The 24,147-nt window shown below is 40.7% G+C and overlaps 2 protein-coding genes across 5 annotated transcripts in view; one reads left to right on the top strand and one right to left on the bottom strand.

The window, feature by feature from the left end:
* Positions 1 to 16,084, top strand: part of Fen1 (Flap structure-specific endonuclease 1) — a 35,600-nt gene extending 19,516 nt beyond the window's left edge. For both annotated transcript variants that reach the window (XM_076211243.1, XM_076211242.1), the window contains 6 exons: positions 672 to 838; positions 2,665 to 2,825; positions 5,621 to 5,773; positions 8,622 to 8,840; positions 14,929 to 15,114; positions 15,672 to 16,084. In XM_076211243.1, the coding sequence (XP_076067358.1) occupies positions 672 to 838; positions 2,665 to 2,825; positions 5,621 to 5,773; positions 8,622 to 8,840; positions 14,929 to 15,114; positions 15,672 to 15,746 (961 nt within the window). In that variant the 3' untranslated portion in view covers positions 15,747 to 16,084. The remainder of the gene's footprint in view (positions 1 to 671; positions 839 to 2,664; positions 2,826 to 5,620; positions 5,774 to 8,621; positions 8,841 to 14,928; positions 15,115 to 15,671) is intronic.
* The window catches only part of LOC143040323 (uncharacterized), a 71,367-nt gene that overhangs the window by 27,560 nt on the left and 19,660 nt on the right, over positions 1 to 24,147 (bottom strand). The gene's annotated exons all lie outside the window — the stretch shown is intronic.

The following is a 24,147-nucleotide window of genomic DNA, read 5'->3' as shown; positions in this document are numbered from 1 at the left end:
ACTGCCTTCTCTTCCATTATCATCTCTCCATCTGCACCTTTTACCTTTTCTTCTCTACTTGATTTGCCTCCTCTTCCTCTCTTAATTTCTTTCCAAAACATCTTTTCATTACTTTCAAAATTTTCTGTCTTACTCTTACCCCATTTCACATCTGCTCTCCTCTTTGCCTCCTTTACCTTTTGCTTTACTTCTCTTTTCTCTTCTTTGTACCTCTCATATGACTCCCTCGTCCTATTTTGTAACCAACCTGTGAAAGCTTGCTTCTTCTCTTCTACAACCTTCTTTGTTTCCTCATCCCACCATTCACTACCCTTCCTTCTATTTCCTCCTGTCCTTCTTGTTCCACACACCATCTTTGCACACTTTGTGACTCCCTCCTTGAACCATCCCCACTCCTCCTCCACACCTAGCTCTACTCTATCTTTCACTCTCTCCCACTCCTCCTTCAGCTTCTTTTTGTACTCCTTCTCCTTTTCCTTTTCATTCAAAGAGTTCACTCTAAGAACCTCCCTACCTTTTGTCCCTTTCCTCTTTCTCCATCTATCCTCCACTCTCAACTTACCTTCCACCAAAAAATGATCTGATATTCCCCCACCCTCTCCCCTTAGCACATGTACATCCTTAACTCTTCCTATCATAATAGTAATGCAAATTTTTTTACTTTCCAACAGTCATCTAATGGGATTCTTTTACCGCACCATTCGTATGGTTGATAATGGGATTAAACCAGTATATGTATTTGATGGCAAGCCACCCACCATGAAGAGTGGAGAGCTTGCCAAGAGAAGAGAAAGGCGAGAAGAGGCACAGAAGGCCCTTGAGCAGGCTGAAGAAGCAGGTGAGGATTTCAAATCATGATGGTTTACTGATAGTATTGTACAATTAATTGGAATTATACACATATATGCATACATATACCAAGGTTCCCCCACCCCCTACAAGGGAGATAGCCACCCTGCCCTCCCTCTTTTCTTGGTTCCTCCTGGATGGTTGGTCATCTCTGCATCTCACCCACTGCCCTGGGTCAGAAGCAATGCAGCAAGGCCGCTGAGTCAAAGCATACACACACCCTTTCATTGGCCCTCGAGGACTATCTTAGCACCTGTTTGATAGAGGGCCATCCCAGACCCCTGCCACAAAGGCAAAGCAGCCAGAAACAACATTTAACAGGGCCTAACAGCCAGAACTGGTTTATTCACCACTGTTTCATGATATGATGACATCTCCCCCCACCCTCTTCCACACAAGAAATTTATATAACCCTGAGAACATCTTTTCAGGCTGCATCATGTCTTTATCCATTTAGAACCACTCTTTATTTACTCCTATCTTTTGTACACTCCTCTTGCATTCTTGGCCTCTTTGCCCCAACCATCCACCTCATGCATTGGTCTTCCCTACAGGGTCCCTCTATCCAGTTCCTCTTCCTCCACCCCACTCTTCCACTCTTCTCTCTCTCTCTTTTTTTTTTTTTTTTTTTTTTTTAACATCTTTGCATTCTTTGATTAACCCATTCTGCCAGCTCTTTCCATCTTTCAATCTCTGCCTCACATTCACATTTCTCACTGTCCACCCTTGTAACCCACACCATAGCACTTAACACTTTGTCTCAAACATGTTTAGGCTCCTTTATGCCCCCTTTAAATTCCAAGGCCATTCTTGATACAGTGCTATGAGCACAACCACTCCTTCATACAGTCTTCTTACATTTATCCCTAAATACCTGTTTCTCGTAACACTTTCCATTCCCCCCCAGACATTACTTACTCTACAATTTACTCCCACTCCAACTCCTCCGTTTACTACTACAGTGACCCTAAATACCTCATCCATGTGAACACACAACCTCAAGACAGTAGGTTCATTTCTTAGTTTACAGGATATACACGTGTGTTGAGAAAAAAAATCAATTGATGCATCCACATGAAGAGAAAATCTATGTACCCAGGGCTTCTTCCCCTTTATTAAGGGAGATAGGCAAGTCACTGGCATGCACCCATTCCACTCCCATCCACCCCCCTTGTTTTCCTCTCATCTTAGCTCCTCATGGATGAAGGGATATCATTCTCCTGCCCACTGCCCAGGTCAGAGGCAATGCAGGAAGACAGCATCCACAGCAAGGCCACTTCATTTATTCAGCAACCCCTCCTCTCTGTCCCCTTCATGTGGAAAATAGAGAATAACCCTTCAGGCTGCATCAAAATATCATCCACACAATCATTCCCCATCCCCTGCCTGCCCTTCCCTGCTTGACATAGAAACAAGAAAAGACAGGGAGAAAAAATATCTAAATACCAAGAGGTATTTGGCAAGTACCCTCTCCCACCCATTCTTCTCCCATCCTCCACCTTTTCCTCCTTCTCATCTTAAGCTCCTCGTGGATGACAGGTCATCCCCATATAGCCTACTGCCCTAGGTCAGAAGCAAGGGAGCAAGACACAGCACATTCATAGCAAAGCTGCTTCACATAATCAGTAACTCCTCTCCTCTTTGTCCCCTCACGCAGAAAAGATAAGATGGAGAGAAATCCCTCAGACTCCATCAAAATATCATTCATACATAACCACTCCCACCTTCCACCCCAATCCCCTCCCTTGCATCATGGTATCATCTATACACAGCCATTCTCCACTCATCCCTCTCTCCTTCCTTGAAATCTTTCAGGTAATCAGGAGGATGTAGAAAAGTTCAGTCGCCGTCTTGTTAAGGTGACAAGGCAGCATGGAGAAGAAGCAAAGACCCTTCTCAGTCTCATGGGTATTCCTTTCGTTGATGCTCCCTGTGAAGCTGAGGCACAGTGTGCAGCTCTCGCCAAAGCAGGCAAAGTAAGTGTGGGTTTGAAAAAAAAAAAATGAAAAAAAAAATGAAAAAAAAAATATGTGCATGATAGCACAAGTATACAAGTGCATTCTAAATACATGATAAATATTGAAGACCTGAAATGGAGTGTATGGAAAGAAAGAAAAGATAGGGATAATATTATCCCATTGTATTAATACTTGTAATGGGGTACTGACTGGATGGTGATGCAGACCAGAGCCACAAATCATGTACATGAGAGTAAAGACTACTTGTAAAGGAATGATGAGATGCATACAAATGTCCCTCCTTCAGGCCCCCTTGAACGTATTCTTTACTATTTTTATGACCATTTCTTCACTCTCCAATCCCCTTGTGGAGGGGAAGGAGAATAATGCTGCCTCCATTTTCCATGCAAGTATCTCCGAAAATTATGATAACAGATAAGGCTCCTGGATTAGATGGGTGTCATACAGAGTGTCTGAAGAAGGGAGGTACAGTAATTGTGGACTGGCTGGTGAGGGTAGAGGGCTGGAGGAGTGCTTATATAGTTCCACTTTACAAGGAAAAAAGAGGACAAATATGTCGTAGTTTCAGAGGAATCAGTTTGTTGAGTGTAGTTGGGAAGGCTTATGGGAAGGTTTTGATTGAGAGGATTAGGAGAGGAACTGTGGGTTTAGGAAAGGTAGGAGTTGCATAGTTCAGATTTTAGTGGTAAGGCAGAGGTGTAAAAAAGCTTTCAGAAAAGGTAAGGATGTTTTTTTTTGGGCCTTTATGAATTTGGAAAAGGCTTATGACAGGTAGACTGGAAGGCAGGGCTGTGGAGTCGGAGTCGAAAGCAATTATGGTCACTGGAGTCCGAGTCGGTAAAAATATACTGACTCCGACTCCAGTTATATTTACACTTTATAATGCTTTCGTTTAGTCTATAGAGTTATGCAGTGCACACTCCTTATAAATAGATTATATAATAAAAAAGAAATTATGAAATGTAATAAATTTCATCGTCTTATCTTCGTGGTCATTCCACTAAACCCCCAAAACGTCCTTGTGCAACGCTGGCTTTCAAATTTATACATGGAACAATAAACATCCAAAGTATTACTTGAATAAATTAGATAAACACCTCCATTTTACACCTGTTGTCACATAGTCACGGGAGCTGTAATATTCCTGTCAAGTTCCATATGCGTCGTTTCCATCACTCCATCAGTTTGGTGGTTTCTCCCACTGCTGTGTTGCCAAACAGTAGGATAATTATGATTTCAACTGTAGACTAACGCAATAATACTATCTCTTCTCTCCTTTCCCCTTCTTTGTCCCCTCTATACTTAACATTGAATTATTGAAATAAGGATATTTAAAGTTGAAAAAAAAAAGTTTCACATTTCAAACATGTTCAGCAGTATCTTGTATTGTACTCGTATAGATAAGATCGGTTCCAGAACCAGAGTAATGTCCATTGCAATAATCGCATAGCAGTACCAGTATGTAGTAAAATCAAGAGGTACATTATAGAATCTTTATTTTACTGAATTTTCTTCAATATCCTTTCAAAAAATCTCTACTTCAATAATAAAGTATTAATGAAGAGGTCAAACATAGGAAAGCCACACTATAACATATATCTCTTCTTTGATATAAACCAGTTATAATGATATAAGTCTACTCAAGATTGGAGCATATGTGTGTTGTATAGGCTTTATGAAATATGTAGGCCATAACCAGTTAGTTACATGAAGAGGAGTCGGTGGTGCCAAAAATAGAGGAGTCGGAATCGGAGGTTTTGTGTTCCGACTCCACAGCTCTGCTGGAAGGCACAGTGGGAGGTTTTGCAGATATATGGGATAGGATGAAAGCTGTTAAGGGCAGTCAAGAGTTTTTATGAGAGTAGTAGAGCTTGTGTTAGAATGGAAAATGGAGAGAACAAGTGGTTTGAGGCAAAGGTGGGATTGTGTCAGGGCTGTGTCATGTCACCATGGCTTTTCAATATGTATATGGATGGGGTGGTGCAGAAAGTAAAGATGAGGGCAATGGGCAGGGGACTGGAGATTGTTAAAGAGAAAAGTAGGAGGTGAGCCAGTTATTGTTTGCTGACAACTCTGCACCTGTTGTAGAGTCAGAGGATGAGATGGATGGATGGCATGAAGGGGTTGTTGAACAAGGAAGGAAGAAGGCAGGAGATAGGGATGAGTGGAGAATGACTGTTCATGGATGATACTGTTATGCAAGGAAGGGAGGGAGGTGGGTAGAGGGTGCTTATATGTGAATGATACTTTGACACAGCCTGAAGAGATTTCTCCCAGTCTTCTCATTTTCCACATGAGAGGATGGAGGGGGGAGGTCGGCGATTAAACGAAGCAGCCTTGCTGTGTCTTGCTGCATTGTGTTTGACCCAGGGCAGTTAGTCAATTCAGGGATGACCCATCATCCATGAGGAGCTGAGATGGTACGGTTGGAAAGGGTGATGGAGGGGAGTGAAATGGGTGGCAATAGGTACGTGCCTCTGAGATTGCAACCTTCCTTATAAGGGGAAAAGGCTCTTGAGATATAGATAGATTTTTTCCTGCACATCATAGAGGGAAACTAAATGGAGTGGGATCAAGGGTCTCCACTCATTTCTTGTGTGAAAAGTGAAGGCAACCTCATTTATAAGGTAAAAAGGGCCTTTTGGTATCTATTGGAGTACATTTATAAGTCATGGAAATAGAAGAGTTCATGTTATTTGAAAATCTTGAAGTAAAGAAAATCTTATTTATTGTTGTGATCCAAGACCTGCTGAAAATGCTGGAATGATGTCTTAGAAAATTGCCCTCCATAGGTTTATGCTGTAGCCACTGAAGATATGGATGCTCTTACCTTTGGAACCCCTGTGTTACTTCGCCATATGACTTTCAGTGAAGCCAGGAAAATGCCCATCAAGGAATTCCACTATGACAAAATACTGGGTGAAACTGAACTAACACGAGAAGAAGTGAGTGTCGTCTCTGAGCATGCTATTCTCCATATGATAGTAGAATTAGATTAAAGGTTGGTTTTATTATAATCTGCTTTCTTTGTTCAACAGGAAGTTTATCAATAACACATTGTTGATACCATATTGTACCTCCTTATCTACATCAGGAGATACACAAACACTTGGTCTCTGGACTCTGTCAACTCCAACTGTATTTTGTACACCTTTAAAGAGGGTAGAGTAAATGCCTTGGTGGATTAAAAAGTGTAATGAGGAATAGACATTTGGGAATGGATGCTAAGAGGTGACTATACGAAGGAGTGATTGTGCCAACAGCACTGTATGGGGCAGAAACATGGAACATGAGAGAGGAAGAGAGAAGGAGTTTGAATGTGTTTGAGATGAGGTGTCTGAGAAGTATGATGGGGGTTACTAGGCTAGATAGAGTGAGAAATGAGGAGGTGAGGAGGAGAACAGGGGTGGGAAGGGGGTTGGGAGATAGGGTTGATGAGAGAGTTTTAGGATGGTTTGGACACATGGAAAGAATGAGTGAAGAAAGACTAGTAAAAGAGGTATGGAAGGCAGATGTGGAGGGAGTGAACATTAAGGGACATCCTAGGATGAGGTGGATGGATGGGGTGAAGGGGGCTTTGGGGAAGAGGGGAATGTCTGTTGAGGAAGGACGGGAGAGGACAGAAGACAGGGGTGAATGGAGAATGGTTGTATATGGAAAATGTTGTGATGCATGAGGTGGGATGGGGGTTGAGGTAGTATGTGTGAGCAAATTGTGACGCAGCCCAAAGGGATATCTCCCTGTCTTCTCCATTATGCATGGGGGGTCGCCGATTTAATGAAGCGGCCTTGCTGTGGATGTGCTGTGTCTTGCGACACTGCTTCTGACCCAGGGCAGTGGACAAGGTGTAGGGATGACCCTTCATCCGGGAGGTGCTAAGATGAGAGGGAGGGTGGAGGGGTGTGGAGTGTATTCAGGGATGGAATGGGTGGGAATGATTTTATGCCTTTTCCTTTTTGGCTACCTCCCTGGTAAGGGGGAAAAAGCCTTGGTGTATGTATGTAGAGTGTTGGTGGACTGGAGTAGTGCCTGTATAGTTCCACTTTACAAGGAGAAAGGGGACAAGTGTGAGTGTAGAAGTTTCAGAGGGATCAGTTTGTTGAGTGTAGCTGGGAGGGCTTATGGGAAGGTTCTGATTGAGAGGATTAGGAGAGAACAGAGGGAGTAATTGGTGAGGAACAGTGTGGGTTTAGGACAGGTAGGGGTTGTGTGGATCAGATTTTTGTGGTAAAGTAGATATGTGAAAAAGCTTCAGGAAAAGGTAAGGATGTTATTTGGGCCTTTATGGATTTGGAAAATGTTTATGGCAGGGTAGACAGTAAGGCACTGTGGAAAGCATTGCAGATATATGGGATTGGAGGAAAGCTGTTAAGAGCCGTCATGAGTTTTTCCAAGAGTAGTAGAGCCTGTGTTAGAATTAGAAATGGAGAGAGTGAGTGGTTTGAGGTAAAGGTGGGACTTCACCAGGGATACATCATGTTGCCTTGGCTGTTCAATTTATACATTGATGGGGTGATAAGAGGTAAACACAAGTGTAATGGACTGGAGATTGGAGATGTTAAAGAAAATGAAAAAAAATGAGAGATAGGCTAGTTGTTTGTTGACAACACTGCACTCGTAGCAGGATCAGAGGGGGGATTAAGGAAGCTATTGACCGAGTTTGGGAAGATGTGCAAAAGAAGGTAGTTATAAATATATGTGAGTAAAAGCAAGGTGAAGAGATGGACAAGGGGAAAGGATGGTAGCAAATTGGAAGTTTATATTAAGGGAGAGAGACTGGAGGAAATGGATAGCTTTAGATACTTGGGTGCAAATGTGGTGGGAAAGGGAAGAGTGGAGGTAGAATGCAGGTTGAGAGAAGCAAGTAAATGCCTTTAGGAAATAAAAAGTGTAATGAGAAACAAACATTTGGGAATGGATGCCAAGAGGAGTTTGTATGAAGAAGTGATTGTGCTGACATCACTGTATGGGGTAGAAACATGGAACATAAAAGAGTTTAAATGTGTTTGAGATGAAATGCCTGAAGGTATGAGTTACTAGACTGGATAGAGTGAGAAATGAGGTGAGGAGGACAGTGGGGTTGGAAAGGGAATTGGGAGGTGAGGTTGATGAAGGATTATTAGGATGGTTTGGACATACGGAAAAAATGAGTGAAGAAAGATATGTAAAAGGTGTGAAAGGCAGAAATGGAGGGAGTGAACATGAGGCAACCAAAGATGAGATAGGTAAATGTGGTAAAAAGGTCATTGGGAAAGAGGGATGTCTGGTGAGGAAGGAAGGGAGAAGACAGAAGATAGCGATGAGTGGAGAAGTGTTGTGTATGGATGATGCTTTGATGCATGGAAGGGAGTGGGTGGGGGATGGGGGGATGAGGGAGTATATGTGAATGTTCTGATACAGCCTGAAGGTATTTCTCCTTGTCCTCTCTTTTTCTCTGTAAGAGAAAAAGAGAGGACAGGGAGAATCCAATATAGTGGAGTTTGTGACCTAAAACCAAATCATTAATCTCTTTTTCTGCATGAGGGGAAGGAGAGCCTATGCCTTCCACACCTATTTCACTTATTCTTTCCACGTGTCCAAACCATCCCAATACTCTTTCATCAATCCTGTCTCCCAACTCCCTTTCCACCCCTGTTGTAGTGATATGGTCCATTTTTTAATCAATATATATTTGGTGAAAATGACATTGTGTTTTTATGTCTATGATCTTCCTACGATCTAAATTTTGTATAAACACATGGAAAGAGGCATAGGTTTGAATATCCATTGACTGTTTATATGTAATACTTCCAGTTTGTGGATCTTTGTATTCTACTTGGCTGTGACTATTGTGATAGCATCAAGGGGATTGGCCCAAAACGTGCAATTGAACTGATAAAGAATAAAAAGAGCCTGGAAGAAATTCTTAATAGCCTGGATAAGAAGAAATACAGCCCTCCTGAAGATTGGCCCTATGCTGAAGCCAGGAGGCTCTTCTTGGAACCAGAAGTGACACCTGCTGATGATGTAGAGGTATGCATACATACATATACCAACAGTTTTTTCCCCATTCTAGGGAGGTAGCCCAATCAAAGGCATAAAATCCATTCCCACCCATTTCATCCCCATATACTCCACTCCCACCCATTTCATCCCCATATACTCCACTCCCACCCATTTCATCCCCATATACTCTACTCCTATTCACCACCCCTCCCTCCCTCTTTTCTTAGCTCCTGGATGACAGGTCGTCCCTGCATCTCGCCCTTCGGGCTGCGTCAAATTTTGCTCACACATACTACCTCACCCCCCCATCCCCCCGCCAATTCCACCTCATGCATCACAACATCATCCATATACAACCATTCTCCATTCACCCCTGTCCTCTGTCCTCTCCTGTCCTTCCTCAACAGACATTCCCCTCTTCCCCAAAGCCCCCTTCACCCCATCCATCCACCTCATCCTAGGACGTCCCCTCGTGTTCACTCCCTCCACATCTGCCTTCCATACCTCTTTTACTAGTCTTTCTTCACTCATTCTTTCCATGTGTCCAAACCATCCTAATACTCTTTCATCAACCCTATCTCCCAACTCCCTTCCCACCCCCGTTCTTCTCTTCACCTCATTTCTCACTCTATCTAGCCTAGTAACCCCCATCATACTTCTCAGACACCTCACCTCAAACACATTCAAACTCCTCTCTTCCTCTCTTATGTTCCATGTTTCTGCCCCATACAGTGCTGTTGGCACAATCACTCCTTCATATAGTCTCTTAGTATCCATTCCCAAATGTCTATTCCTCATTACACTCTTCAATCCACCAAGGCATTTACTCGCTTCTCTCAATCTACATTCTACCTCCACCTTCACTCCACCTTTTCCTGCCACATTTGCACCCAAGTATCTAAAACTATCCACTTCCTCCAGTCGCTCTCCCTTAATGCTCACTTCCAGTCTTCTGCCACTTTCACCCCTTGTACATCTCATCACCTTACTTTTACCCACATTTATCTTTAGCTTTCTTCTATCACATACTCTCCCAAACTCTGTCACTTCCTCAATCCCTCCTCCAATCCTGCCACAAGCGCAGTGTTGTCCGCAAACAACAGCTGGCTCACCTCCCACTTTTCTCCATTTTCTTTAACCATCTCCAATCCCTGACCCACTACCCTTGTATTTACCTCTCGCACTACCCCATCCATGTATAAGTTGAACAGCCAGGGCGACATAACGCATCCTTGACAAAGTCCCACCTTTACCTCGAACCACTCACTCTCTCCATTTCTAATCCTGACACAAGCTCTACTACTCTCATAAAATCTCTTGACAGCTCCTAGAAGCGTTCCTCCTATCCCATATATCTGCATAACCTCCCACAGTGCCTTTCTGTCTACCCTATCATAAGCCTTTTCCAGATCCATAAAGGCCCAAAAAAACATCCTTCCCCTTTCCTATAGGTTTCTCACATATTTGTCTTACCACAAAGATCTGATCTACACAACCTCTACCTGTCCTAAATCCACACTGTTCCTCACCAATTACTCCCTCTGTTCCTCTCCTAATCCTCTCAATCAAGATCCTCCCATAAGCCTCCCCAACTAAACTCAACAAGCTAATCCCTCTGAAACTACTACATTCACACTTGTCCCCTTTTCCCTTGTAAAGTGGACTATACAGGCACTCCTCCAGTCCTCCGGCACTCTACCCTCTCTCCAGCAAACATTAAATAACCTCACCAGCCAGTCCACCATCACTGTACCTCCTTTTTTTAGACATAATGCATGGCATCCATCCAGACCAGGTGCCTTACCTGCTTTCATCATCTTAACAACTGCCTTCACTTCATCCTTCCTTATTTCTCCTCCATTTTCCTCACTCATCACGGTCATTTTCTTTGCATTCCCCACTGCAGCTATCTTTCCCTCCCTATCCTCCTTCACATTTAGCAACTCCCTAAAATATTCTGCCCATCTTCCCCTTACTGCCTTCTCTTCCATTATCATCTCTCCATCTGCACCTTTTACCTTTTCTTCTCTACTTGATTCGCCTCTTAATATCTTTCCAAAACATCTTTTTATTACTTCCAAAATTTTCTGTCACACTCTTACCCCACTTCACATCTGCTCTCCTCTTTGCCTCCTTTACTTTTTGCTTTACTTCTTTTCTTTTCTTTGTACCTCTCATATGACTCCCTCGTCCTATTTTGTAACCAATCTGTGAAAGCTCGCTTCTCTTCTACAACCTTCTTTGTTTCCTCATCCTACCGTCCACTGCCCTTCCTTCTATTTCCTCCTGTCCTTCTTGTTCCACACACCATCCATGCACACTTTATGATTCCCTCCTTGAACCATCCCCATTCCTCCTCCACACCTAGCTCCACTCTATACTTCACACCCTCCCACTCCTTCAGCTTCTTTTCGTACTCCTTTTCCTTTTCATTCAAAGAGTTCATTCTAAGCACCTCCCTACCTTTTGTCCCTTTCCTCTTTCTCCATCTATCCTCCACTTTCAGCTTACCTTCCACCAAAAAATTATCTGATATTCCCCCACCCTCTCCCCTTAGCACATGTACATCCTTAACTCTTCGTATCATAGTCCTATTTACCACTACATAATCCATCAACGCTCTATTTACCACCCTTCCATCCACCACCCTCTCCCATGTGTACTTATGCTTGACTTTCTTCCAAAACACTGTATTTGCTATCAACAACTCTCTAGACACATTTCCACCATCAACTCTCTACTATGATTCTTTCCTGGAACTCCACATTTCCCAAACACTCCATCAATTGGACCATTTCCTACCCTAGCATTAAGGTCTCCCAGTACTATTACATTGTCATTTCTTCCTAAATCCTCTATGCACTCATTTAAATCTATCCAAAAGGCCTCCCTTTCTTCTACACTCTTCTCACTGCCAGGCCCATATGCACTTACAAAGACCCACATCTCCTTTCCCAGTTTCACCTTCATCCACATTATCCTTGAGGAAACCTCCTTCCACTCCACTACACGTTTACCTATCTCTTCACTTACTAGAATAGCCACCTAAAAGACCCAACTGGTCATAGGGGTGCCCCATATAGACCCTAAAGTACCAACTGCATGCTACTTTGCCACAATAACAAGAATATATATAATCAACATGTCGACAATGGTATCCTCGTGTACCCACTCACGCCTCATGACACCTACATAGGGATCATCATACTGAAGTGGTTAATCCTTCCTCTGATCCTGCCACAAGCGCAATGTCGTCAGCAAATAATAGTTGACCTATCTCCCATTTTTTCCATTTTCTTTAACCATCTCCAATCCCCAGCACATTACCCTTGTGTTTACCTCTCGCACCACCCCATCCATGCATAAATTGAACAGCCAAGGTGACATAGCACATCCCTGGCAAAGACCCACCTTTAACTTAAATCACTCACTCCTTCCATTTCTAATGCAAACAAGCTCTACTACTCTCATAAAAACTCTTGACTGCTCTTAACAGCTTTCCTCCTATCCCATATAACTGCAATACCTCCTACAGTGGCTTGCTGTCAACCCTGTCTAAGCCTTTTCTAAATCCATAAAGGCCCCAAAAAATCTTTACCTTTTCCTAAAGCTTTCTCACATATCTGCCTTACCATAAAAATCTGATCCCTACAAGCTTTAACCCACACTATTCTTCACTTCTGTTCTCTTAATCCTCTCAATCAGAACCCTCTCATAAGCCTTCCCAACTACACTGAACAAACTGATCCCTCTGAAATTACGAAACTCACACTTATCTCCTATTCCCTTGTAAAGTGGAGCTATACAGGCACTCCCTCCAGTCCTCTAGCACTCTACACTCTTTTAGACAAACATTAAACAACCTCACCAGCCAGTCCACCATCACTGTACCTCACTTTTTTAGACACTGCATGACACCCATCCAACCCAGGTGCTTTACCTGCTGTCATCATTTTAATAACCGCTTTCACCTCATCTTTCCTTATTTCTCCTTTATTTTCCTCATTCATCACTCATTTTCGTAGCATTTCCCACTGCAGCTACCTTTCCCTATCTTCCTTCATATTTAGCATACGTATACCCCATATAAGGGAGGTAGCCAAAAAACAAAGATATAAAATCCACTCCCACCCATTCCATCCCCATCACAATCCACTCCACTCCATCCCCTTCCTTCCCTCTTATCTTGGCACCTCCTGGATGATGGGTCATCCCTGCATCTCACTCACTGCCCTGGGTCAGAAGCAGTGTCGCAAGACACAGCACATCCACAGCAAGGCTGCTTCAATAAATCGGCAACCCCGCCTCTCCGTCCTCTCATGCAGAAAAGAAGAATGGGAGAAATTCCTTCGGGCTGCGTCAAATTATTTCTCATACATACTCCCTCACCCCCCATGCCCACCCATTCCACCTCATGCATCACAACATCATCCATATACTTCTCTTTTCTTTTCTTTGTACGTCTCATATGACTCCCCCGTCCTCTTTTGTAACCAATCTGTGAATGCTCGCTTCTTCTCTTCTACAACCTTCTTTGTTTCCTCATCCCACCATTCACTACCCTTTCTTCTATTTCCCCCTGTCCTTCTTGTTCCACACACCATCCTTGCACACTTTAAGACTCCCTCCTTGAACCATCCCCATTCCTCCTCCACACCCATCTCTGCTCCATCCTTTACTCCCTCCCACTCCTCCTTCAGCTTCTTTTCGTACTCCTTCTCCTTTTCCTTTTCATTCAAGGAGTTCACTCTAAGAACCTCCCTACCTTTTGTCCCTTTCCTCTTTCTCCATCTATCCTCCACTCTCAGCTCACCTTCCACCAAAAAATGATCTGATATTCCCCCACCCTCTCCCCTTAGCACATGTACATCCTTAACTCTTCCTATCATAATCCTATTTAAAACAGTTTTATTTCTTTCAAAATTTTCTGTCATGCTCTTACCCCATTTCACATTGCTCTCCTCTTTGCCTCCTTTATCTTATGCTTTACTTCTCTTCTCTTTTCTTTGTACCTCTCATATGATTCCCTCGTCCTATTTTGTAACCAAACTGTGAAAGCTCGCTTCTCTTCTACAAACTTTGCTTCCTCATCCCACCACTCACTACCCTTCTATTTTCTCACATCCTTCTTGTTCCACAAACCATCTTTGCACACCTTGTGACTCCCTCATTGAACCATCCCCATTCCTCCTTCACTCCCTCCCACTCCTCTCTCAGCTCTCTTCTTGTACTCTTTCTCCTTTTCTTTCTCATTTAAGCTGGTCACTCTAAGCACCTCCCTACATTTTGCCCTTTTCCTCTTTCTCCATCTATTCTCCCCTCTCAACTTACCCTCCACCAGAAAATGATCTGATATCCCCCCACTGTCGCCCCCCTAGAACATGTACATCCTTAACTCTTCCTATTTTAATCCTATTTACCACTACATAGTCCATTTAGCAACTCCCAAAAATGCTCTGCCCATCTTCCATTTACTGCCATCTCTTCCATTATAATCTCTCCATCTGCACCTTTTACCTTTTCTTCTCAATTTGATACACCTCCCTGTCATCTCTTAATTTCCTTCCAAAACATCTTTCTATTACTTTCAAAATTTTCTGTCATACTCTTACCCTATTTCACATCTGCTCTCCTTTTTGCTTCATTTATCTTATGCTTTACTTCTCTTCTCTTTTCTTTGTACCTCTCATATGATTCTCTTGTCCTATTTTGTAACCAATCTGTGAATACTCTTCTCTTCTACAACCTTATTTGCTTTATCATCCCACCACTCACTACACTTCCTTCTATTTCCCGCTGTCTTCTTTGTTCCTCACACCATCTTTGCACACCTTGTGACTCCCTCTTTGAACCATCCCCATTCCTCCTCCACTCCAAGTTCTACACGATTCTTTACTCCCTTGCTCTCTTCTTTCAGCTTCTTCTTGTACTCCTTTTCTTTCTCATTTAAACAGGTTTACTCTTAAGTACCTCCCTACCTTCTGTCCTTTTCCTCTCTCTCTCTCTCTCTCTCTCTCTCTCTCTCTCTCTCTCTCTCTCTCTCTCTCTCTCTCTCTCTCTCTCTTCTCTCTCTCTCTCTCTCTTCTCTCTTTTAATGCTTTTTAATTCTTTTTAGCTAAAATGGACTGAACCAAATGAGGAAGAACTGGTGAAGTTTATGTGTGAAGAAAAGGGCTTCAATGAGGACCGTATCCGTAATGGTTGCAAAAAGTTGTGTAAAGCCAGAAATGCTTCAACCCAAGGTAGACTGGACTCATTCTTTAAGGTCCTCACACCATCATCTAATATTAACAAGAGAAAAGTAAGTAATTTTTGTTTTTGTTTTATCATACAGACACCCCAAAAGAGTCCCTAAAGCATTGACTGTATGTTACTTTTTAAGTAATACTGCACAACATGCAGTCACTACCCTAGTATGGCGGGGGGGGGGGGGTTAGTTATCTATCTATATGCCAAAGGCTTTATCCCCCATGCTCGGGAGGTAGAGAAGTCAAAAGGCACGTACCCATTCCTATCCACTACCCTATCTTCCCTCTCGTCTTAGCTCCTCACAGATGACAGGTCATCCCTGTATCTCACCCACTGCCCGGAGTCAGAGCAGTGCAGCAAGACACAGTACACCCATATACATACACCAACTGCTTTTTCCCCCTTACAAAGGAGGTAGCCAAAGTCAAAGGCATAAATCCACAGCAAGGCCAAATAATGTACAGTCTCCCCCACATTAATGCAAAGGGAGATTGTACCTTACTTAAATGTTCAGATTTTTTACCTTTCAAATACATTGCAAAGGATTAAAGATTTAGTAAGATTTTATTTGTACACTCATTGTCAAAATTGCTTTTTGTATCTTTGCAGTCCATAGAGAAACCAGGCTCCAACAAGAAAGCTAAGACAGGAGGCAGTGGTGGTAAATTCAGACGTCCAAAGTAGCATGTCTTGCATATTTTTAACATTTAGGAAAATAAGGAATGAAGCTACTGGATAAATTAGAAGCTAGATCTTACTAAATGTTGTCAAACAAAAATTATGCGATGTAATTATTGGTTAAGGTTGACAAAATATGAGTTGCTTTATGCTACCTAGGCATTTTACCCTGTTGATACTCTAGGACCAATTTACACTGTACCAATAACTTAGATTGACAGCTCTCACAGGTCTAGTAATTAAAAGGTTTTACGTCTATAGACTGATTGAATGTAAAACTTGAAGCTATCATGTATAAAGGTTGTTTTATTTTCATTTTCAATAAATTTTCATAAAGTGTATCATTTCTAGAATTTATTCGTACCTCTTAATACATCACCCAAACAGCCATAAGAGCCGAAACTTATATTTTTCAACTACTGGCTAAAACGTCCCAAATACTGGAAAAGAGCTCGCATAATATCAATCTTGAAACCAAACTGACCACCTGAAAACTATACATCATATAGACCAGTCTCCCGACTATCCGCAATATCCAAGATAAAAGAAAAGCTGGTTGCAGCATGAATCAAGTCTGAAATGCCTACCACCCTCAGTTAACATGTTTTCAAGGACCACCTCCCAATGACCTAATACTCTGATATAGTAGGGGGCTTGCATGTTGTAAGGATGAATCTGTGCCAGCTAGGCCCTACCATGCTGGAGAGACCAGCCCTGAGCTTCTGGGCTAAATCTGAGCCAATGGATATTTGTTGATTACCTTGGCCTGGTTTTGACTATGAACTGGAATGCCTTGGATTTGTTTTCACCCCATAGCAGATCCTCTGGGATGCAAACCATGTCTGTTAAGAGTCAGGCCCGAGGGATCCGGTTACAAGTCCCCAGTATTTGCCGGTAATTTATTTATTTATTTTATCTTTTTATTTTTTCTGGGGGGGGTGGGTGTCTCCATGCTCTCACTGACCAGTGTTAGCCCACCTTAAGGGAGTGTTGCATCGCTTTATAGAATAGGTGATTTTTTTCAAATATGTATTTAATGAATATAGGTATAAATACCCCTTACATTAGTGTGTAATTCCTCATGCTCTCACTGACCAGTGTTAGCCCAACATGGAATCATCCATCAGAAAAAAAAAAAAAAATCTGAAAATATTTCCTCTAAAAGTGTTGCTCATTAGCTATCTCGTAGCCGAGTATGGATGTTATATCTTGATTTTTACTATCTAAAAAAAATATAATACAGTACCCCCCCACCCTACTGTGGCTGGGTCGTGTGAGTTGCGTACTGAATATCACGTTTTCTGTTGTTACATATATTTGCTAACAAAAGAAGCTGCATAATTTGCAAAATTTTTATGCTTTTATACGGTAAATAATAGCATACGATATGACAACAGAGACCTGACTGTGTAGCGTACAGTATGAATCAAACATCAGAAAATCACGAGAAAAAAAAAATGAAATTCTGAAAATATTTCCTCTAAGTGTTGCTCATTAGCTATCTCGTGACCAAGTATGGATGTTGTATCTTGATTTTTACTATCTAAAAAAATATAATACATTACCCCCCCCCCCCTGTGTGGCTGGGTCGTGTGCGCTGCTTACTGTACTGTATATCACGTTTTCTGTTGTTACATATATTTGCTAACGAAAGAAGCTGCGTATTTTGCACAATATTTATGCTTTTGTATGATAAATGATAGCATACGAAATGGCAACAGGGACCTGACTGCTTAGCGTACTGTTGTATGGTATGTGAACGTGACTTATTCATAGCTTGTCTTTCAAGTAAGTGAGATGTACCATTTTCTAGAGTTCAATTCTGTGCTCAAGTTACAGTTCTGAACCACATCTTTGGTTATGAATTTGCATATATGCCATCAGCAAGAGGGACAACAACCAGTGCTGCCATAAAACAGCTTAGGATGGCAGATAAAGATTGTCTGTCGCCAAAGATGCATCGCACCAAGAAAAGGAAAAGTGCACGCTTGGAACCTGAGCAATATAACCCTGGTGGATACTAACTGGATTCATCATATAAACCTGTAATCAATCAAAAGCTAAATAATGAATGGGGACCAGTAGCCGTCAACAAAAAACTATGACGCTCATTCCTGAAAAACTTGATTTTTGCACATTCAACTTGATTCATATCCAAAACGCCTTCACTGATTTTCAACTGGAAATTCTTTTCGGATTCAGCATAATTGGGAGAACATTTGGAGGCAGATATATGTCCTGTCAAGGATTAGTAGGATTTTTTAATATATACATTTTGTTTTTGCTTTTTTCATCAACTTTGGATTTTTTTTCTCATAACAGACTGATCAGAACATCATAATTTTGCCTCCGTTTCTTCATCTATCTTAGCCCATTATAAAGACAAAAAAATAATCAATATCCAGTCAAAGATCTATCCTCTGAATCAATTTAAAGATTTAAAAAAAATTACACCTCGAAAATAAATAAAAAAGGATAAGCATAAATTACTTAAAAACTCGGTGGTATTTTCTCTGAGACAAGACAGTTGACAAGACAGTTACTAGGAAAAAATCTCGGCCACTTTCACCACAAACAAAAAAAAGTTCGATTTTCTAATGGACGATCCCCGGGAGTGTCGCATCGCTTTATAGAATAGTTTTTTTTTTTTTTTTTTAATATGTATCTAATGAATATAGGTATAAATACCCCTTACATTAGTGTGTAATTCCTCAGGGTGTTGTGTTCCTCCTATCTATATATAAGGCATAGTGAATATTTAATGAAGATATAGTGAAGCTCTGATTACTTAATCCTTCCACATCATTCAACTCGGTATGAAATGAGAACTTAGAGTCTGGGGAACAAATTTTATTGAATACATTTTTTCAAACTAATACCTCTGATTTTTTATTTGTTTCTCTTAATAATTAAAAAATGCTGCAAAATTCAGGTTTAATAATTTTTTCTTTAATTCAATTTTCTTTTATTTTTACTGTAGAAAATAAAGAGCATGATGTTTTCTTTCAAATAAAAAAAATGACAAAAATCCACAAACAACCGAAGATATTACAACAGAAAGAACAAAAACAAACTTTACAGGATAGGGGAGTTAAATTTTCATGACCATTTGTTTGATGGTTGTAATGTATAGCAAATCTCCAATTTCCTCTTTGCTGATGAGGTGAGGGTGAGCGGTGTGATGTGGGTGGTGGTGTAAGGTGGGCGTGGCTAGTAAATGCTTTCAGAGTGCTGGGTGCAGATGTGCTGCGTTTCTCCTCTCTTTTTTCCTTCTTGTTTCTATTTCAGGCACTCACGGGCCCTCTCTATAGTCTGCCACTTCATTCTTGTTTCTTGTTAATTTTCCCATGATCACAGCAACAATACAGGGCAAGGAATCAAAATTGTTGTGTACGGTGAGAGCGACGTCACCTTACTTTGACCTTTTCAAGAGTACTGGTGCCCTATCCACTGTCTCTGTGGGGTATGCTGGTGGGTGGAGTCACCAAATATCTCCATAAATACAATTCTGTAGCAAAATACAAAATAGCTTTAGAAATGTTGATGCTATTTTAATATAAAGAATGTTTTTTATGCAATAGGGTTACCAGAGGTTGCCAATATTTTATCTTTTATGCTGTATAAAAAAATAGAAACTAAATACAGCTGTATAACTTTGTATAAGTGTTGCCACCATCATAGAGATTCTTTTGAAATGTTTACCTTAAATTCACTCGTGTAGCAGAATTTTTCGAATGATCGCTGATGACGCTCCTTCAAGGAAGGCAGCCCCTTCCTAGTAGAAGACTGGTCCCTGCTCAAACCCTTTCCATGTTAAGTCTCATTGGAGAGGAGGAATTACCCTCTGAAAGGGGTAGGGTTTTTGGCTTGCTTCAACCAAACGTGGAGTGGGATCTAAACCTCCAACTGACATCTCAAGCGAAGACCATGGACTGGATATGGAAAATTAAAAGGTAAATGATAATTTGAATGTAATTACATTGGGACCATGTATGCACATATGTACAGTGCTTGACAAGGAAGTACGAATGGTTAGCGAGAATGAGTGATGGGGAGAATGAATGAGTCATAAATCAATAAACAAAAGTTCACTTCGTACCTCTAATACATTGATGGGTGGCCTTTACGTGCAATGATCTCACGAAGGCAGTTTGGAATGGAATTGGCATACTTGGGAAGATGTGCAGGGGTTATACTAGCCCAGGATTGGCGAATGGCTGTCTCGAGCTTGGGCACAGAGCTCGTATCTTTACCCTGCAGGTCTTATTTAATGTGGTTCCACAGGTTTTCTATTGGGTTTATGTCAGGACTATTGCCTGGCCAGTCTGCTATGTAAGGTATTTGATAGTCTTTAAGCCTCTGAGTAACACTACGAGCAGTGTGGGCTGGGGCGTGATCTTGTTGAAAGATGTTAGCACCTGAGCTATTAAAAGAATCCTCCAGGGGGTTAAATGATAAGGATAAGGAATGTATATATATATATATGTATACATATATATGTATATGTATGAGAAAGGTGGAAAAAGGAGTTGTGGGTCTAGTTCTAACTTGCAAATCTATTCCTGACCGGATTCGTTCTACGCTTCTTTAGAGGTCAGGAATAAATTATGAACTAGGAACTAGACCCGTGACATTATTTCCACCCTCCTCAATTTATCACAATGTCTCAGTATATATATATATATATATATATATATACACATATATATATATATATACACACACACTTTCGTCGAATGGACGACGAGAATTGGTGTACTGAAGAAAAAGGAAAATCTACGTGGATCTCAACGTCCAGGAAGTGCCTTATTGTATTTATAGGGAAGGGGAGTGCTCGTGGTGTAGTGGGGGAGTGATAGGGAAGGAGAAGGGAAGGGATTATTGAGGGAAATGAGGAAGAGAGGGACATGGTCCAGGAGGCCAGGCGTCTTGTAAACAAGAGGCGGACCGACAATAATGATTTTGGTGACGACGGGATCAACAAAAATGTAAAGATTAGAAGTATAGATAAGAGCAGCACAGTGGAAGGTGATGATAGTAGTTTCCAGGGATTTAAAGAGGGTGGGGGGGATACCAACCTCCCCCGATTGGCAAGACTAGAGGAGAAACTTGATAAGATGACCGAACATTGGGAAAACAGGTTCGGTAACGTAGCCAAAATTGCGCAGAGAGTTGAAAAATTGGAAGAACTAGAGAAGGCGAACAAAAATTTAACTAATGAAATAGAAGAATTAAAAAGACAGTTAAAAGAAGTAAAAGAGGAGAATGAAGAATTAAAGAGGAATAATAAAGACAACAAAGAGGCCATAGTAAAAGAAGCACAGGGTTGAAAAAAAAATCCAGGAAAACAGTAAAGTTGCATTTACTGACATAATTAAACAGCAAATGAAAGAACAAACTGAAGACTCAGTTATTAAAGTGATGAGACAGAAGGAGAATATAGTAAGAGCCTTAGCAGATAAAAAGAAATGTATAATTATATTAGGAATGGAAGAGAAACATAACCTAGATAGAACTTTAAGAATCAATGAGGAAAAAGAAAAAGTAAGCAATTTACTAGAATTAGTTCAGGAAGATGAACCTGAAATCATGAAACAAATTGAAGAGATGTATAGACTCAAAAAGTATAGTACAGATAAGACCAGACCAATTAAGATTAAATTCAGGTCACAAACAACGGCAGAGAATATCTTAATAAAAACAGGGAAACTAGCAGCAAGTGAACAATATAAAAAGGTATGGCTAAAAAAGAAATGAATAAAGAGGAAAGTAGGAAAAAATGAAAAGACATGAAGCTAAGAAAAAAACGAGATGAGAACAGTCTGAAAAAGAGAAATTCTGTTGGAGAGTAGTGAATATGAAAGTAAGGAAATACGACATACTAGAGAAAAACAAAAGGGAAACAGAGAATACAATGGAAGTGCCAGAAAACTAAGAGTATCTTACACAGATATAGATGGATTAATAACAGGATTGAATGAGCTGAATGATTATCTGAAGGAAAAAGAACCGGACACAATGGGAGTTGTAGAAACGAAATTAAGAGGTCCACTACCACCCAACAGTATAGGACATGATGCATATAATTATTGGATTAGAAACAGAGAGACAGAGCAAGGGGGTGGAGTTATGTTCCTGACTAAGAAGGATATAAACGTGGTGTGTCACATATGGAAAGAATACAGTAGAGATGATTATGATCGAAGTGGAAGACAGAGATAAGAAGAGTGGAAAGTTCGTGATAAATTATGTGCCTCCAAAAACAGCCTTGTGGGAAGAGAGTGAACGTAATAGTATGGTAGAAGACACAAAGATATCGTTAAATAAGATAATGGAAGATGGAGGAAGAATAGTTATGATGGGTGACTTTAATTGCAAAGAAGTCTGCTGGGAAGAGATGACAGTAAAGGGTGGAGACTGCTCATGGGGAAATGTTCTACTCGAGATGATTATTGACCATACAATGACACAGTGGATACAGGAGAACACTAGGTATAGAAATGAAGAAGAACCATCGAGACTAGACCTAATAATCACATCTGAACTTAGAATAGTGGAAAAGATTGAATATAAAACACCAATAAGTACAGGTGACCACATATTGATTGAACTGGAACTAAATGAGGAAAAATACATGAAAAGAAATGAACAATATAGAAAAGGAAGAATGAATAAGATTTTTGGTGAAACTTATAATTTAATAAGAACAATCATAGTGGCATTTACATACCTGGATGAAGAAATGGTGAAGAACATACTAATCACTCTGATAGACCAAGATTGGAATATGCAGCAACGATGTGGTCACCAAGTACAAAAAATGTATAACAAAACTTGAAAGAATACAAAGAGCAATTACAAAATTGGCACCAACACTCAAAACTATCATATGAAGAGAGACTAGCAAAAATTGAGCTACAGACACTAGAGCAAAGAAGAGAGAGAGGAGATTTGATAACTATTTACAGAATCATGAAAGGCATAGAAATTATTGATAGAGAGGATCTAATAAAATGGGATGAAAGAAATACAAGAGGACACAGAAAGAAAATCAAGAAAGACAGTTATAGAAGAGATCTGAAAAAGGATAGCTTTCCTCACAGAGTAATAGACATTTGGAACAAGTTAGATGAGAAAGTAGAGTGTGCAATACATGAATTTAAAAATAGTTTAGATAAATGAGATATGAAGACGGGACACCATGAGCATAGCTCCCCTTCCTGTAAAATACAACTAGGTAAAATACATATACACACACATATATACATATATATACATATATATGCACACATATACATATACACATATATATACACATATATATATGCACATATACACACATACAGTATATACACACATATATACACACTTCAACGAATGGACGGCTTAGAAGACGTTCTGAAGAAAACTGAAGTCTGTGGATCCCAACGCAAAGAGAAGTGCCTAGTGTTTTTACAGGGTGGGGGGGAAATTGCTCGTGGAGTAGTGGGAAAGTAGGGAAAGAGGAAAAGGGGAGGGATTACTGAGGGAAATGGAAGGAAATGAGGGAGTAGACTTGGCCCAGGCAGACAAGCGAAAGGTAAACAAAAGACCCCCCGATCAGCTGAGCGATGATGAAATGTCTAATAAAAATGTAAAGATTAGAAGCATAGATAAGAGCAATACAGTAGAAAGTGATGAGAATATTTTCAAGGGATTTAAAGAGGGTGGGGGGACACAAACCCCCCCCCCCCCCCCCCCCCCCCCCCCCCCCCCCCGACTGACAAGACTAGAGGAGAAGGTTGATAAGGTGATCGAGGACTTGGAGAGTAGGTTAGGTCATATGAACACCATTTTACAAAGGGTTGAAAGATTGGAAGAACTAGAAAAGGCGAATAAAAACTTAACTGATGAAATAGAAGACCTAAAAAGACAGTTAAGAGAAGTAAAGGTGGAGAATGAGGAATTGAAGAAGAATAGTAAAGAAAACAGAGAGACAATAGCTAAAGAAACTAAGAATTGGAAAACAACCCAAGAAGGAAATAAGGTTTCATTTACTGACATAGTCAAACAGCAATTGAAAGAACATACTGAAGACTCAGTTATTAAAGTGATGAGACAAAAGGAGAATATAGTAAGAGATTTAGCAGACAAGAAGAAATGTATAATTATATTAGGAATGGAAGAGAAACACAACACAGATAGAACCACAAGAATCAAAGAGGAAAATGAAAAAGTAAGCCAATTACTAGAATCAGTTCAGGAAGATGAACCAGAAATTATGAAACAAATCGAAGAGAAATTTAGACTCGGAAAGTATAGCACAGACAAGACCAGACCAATTAAGATTAAATTCAAGTCACAAACAACGGCAGAGAATATCTTATCCAAAACAGGGAAACTAGCAACAAGTGAACAATATAAAAAG

Source organism: Oratosquilla oratoria, chromosome 28, assembly GCF_046742065.1.
Source record: "Oratosquilla oratoria isolate Oo_2021 chromosome 28, ASM4674206v1, whole genome shotgun sequence".
Lineage (NCBI taxonomy): Eukaryota > Metazoa > Arthropoda > Malacostraca > Stomatopoda > Squillidae > Oratosquilla > Oratosquilla oratoria.
The sequence above is the reverse complement of the archived record's forward strand: the minus strand, read 5'-3'. Positions and strand labels throughout refer to the sequence as shown.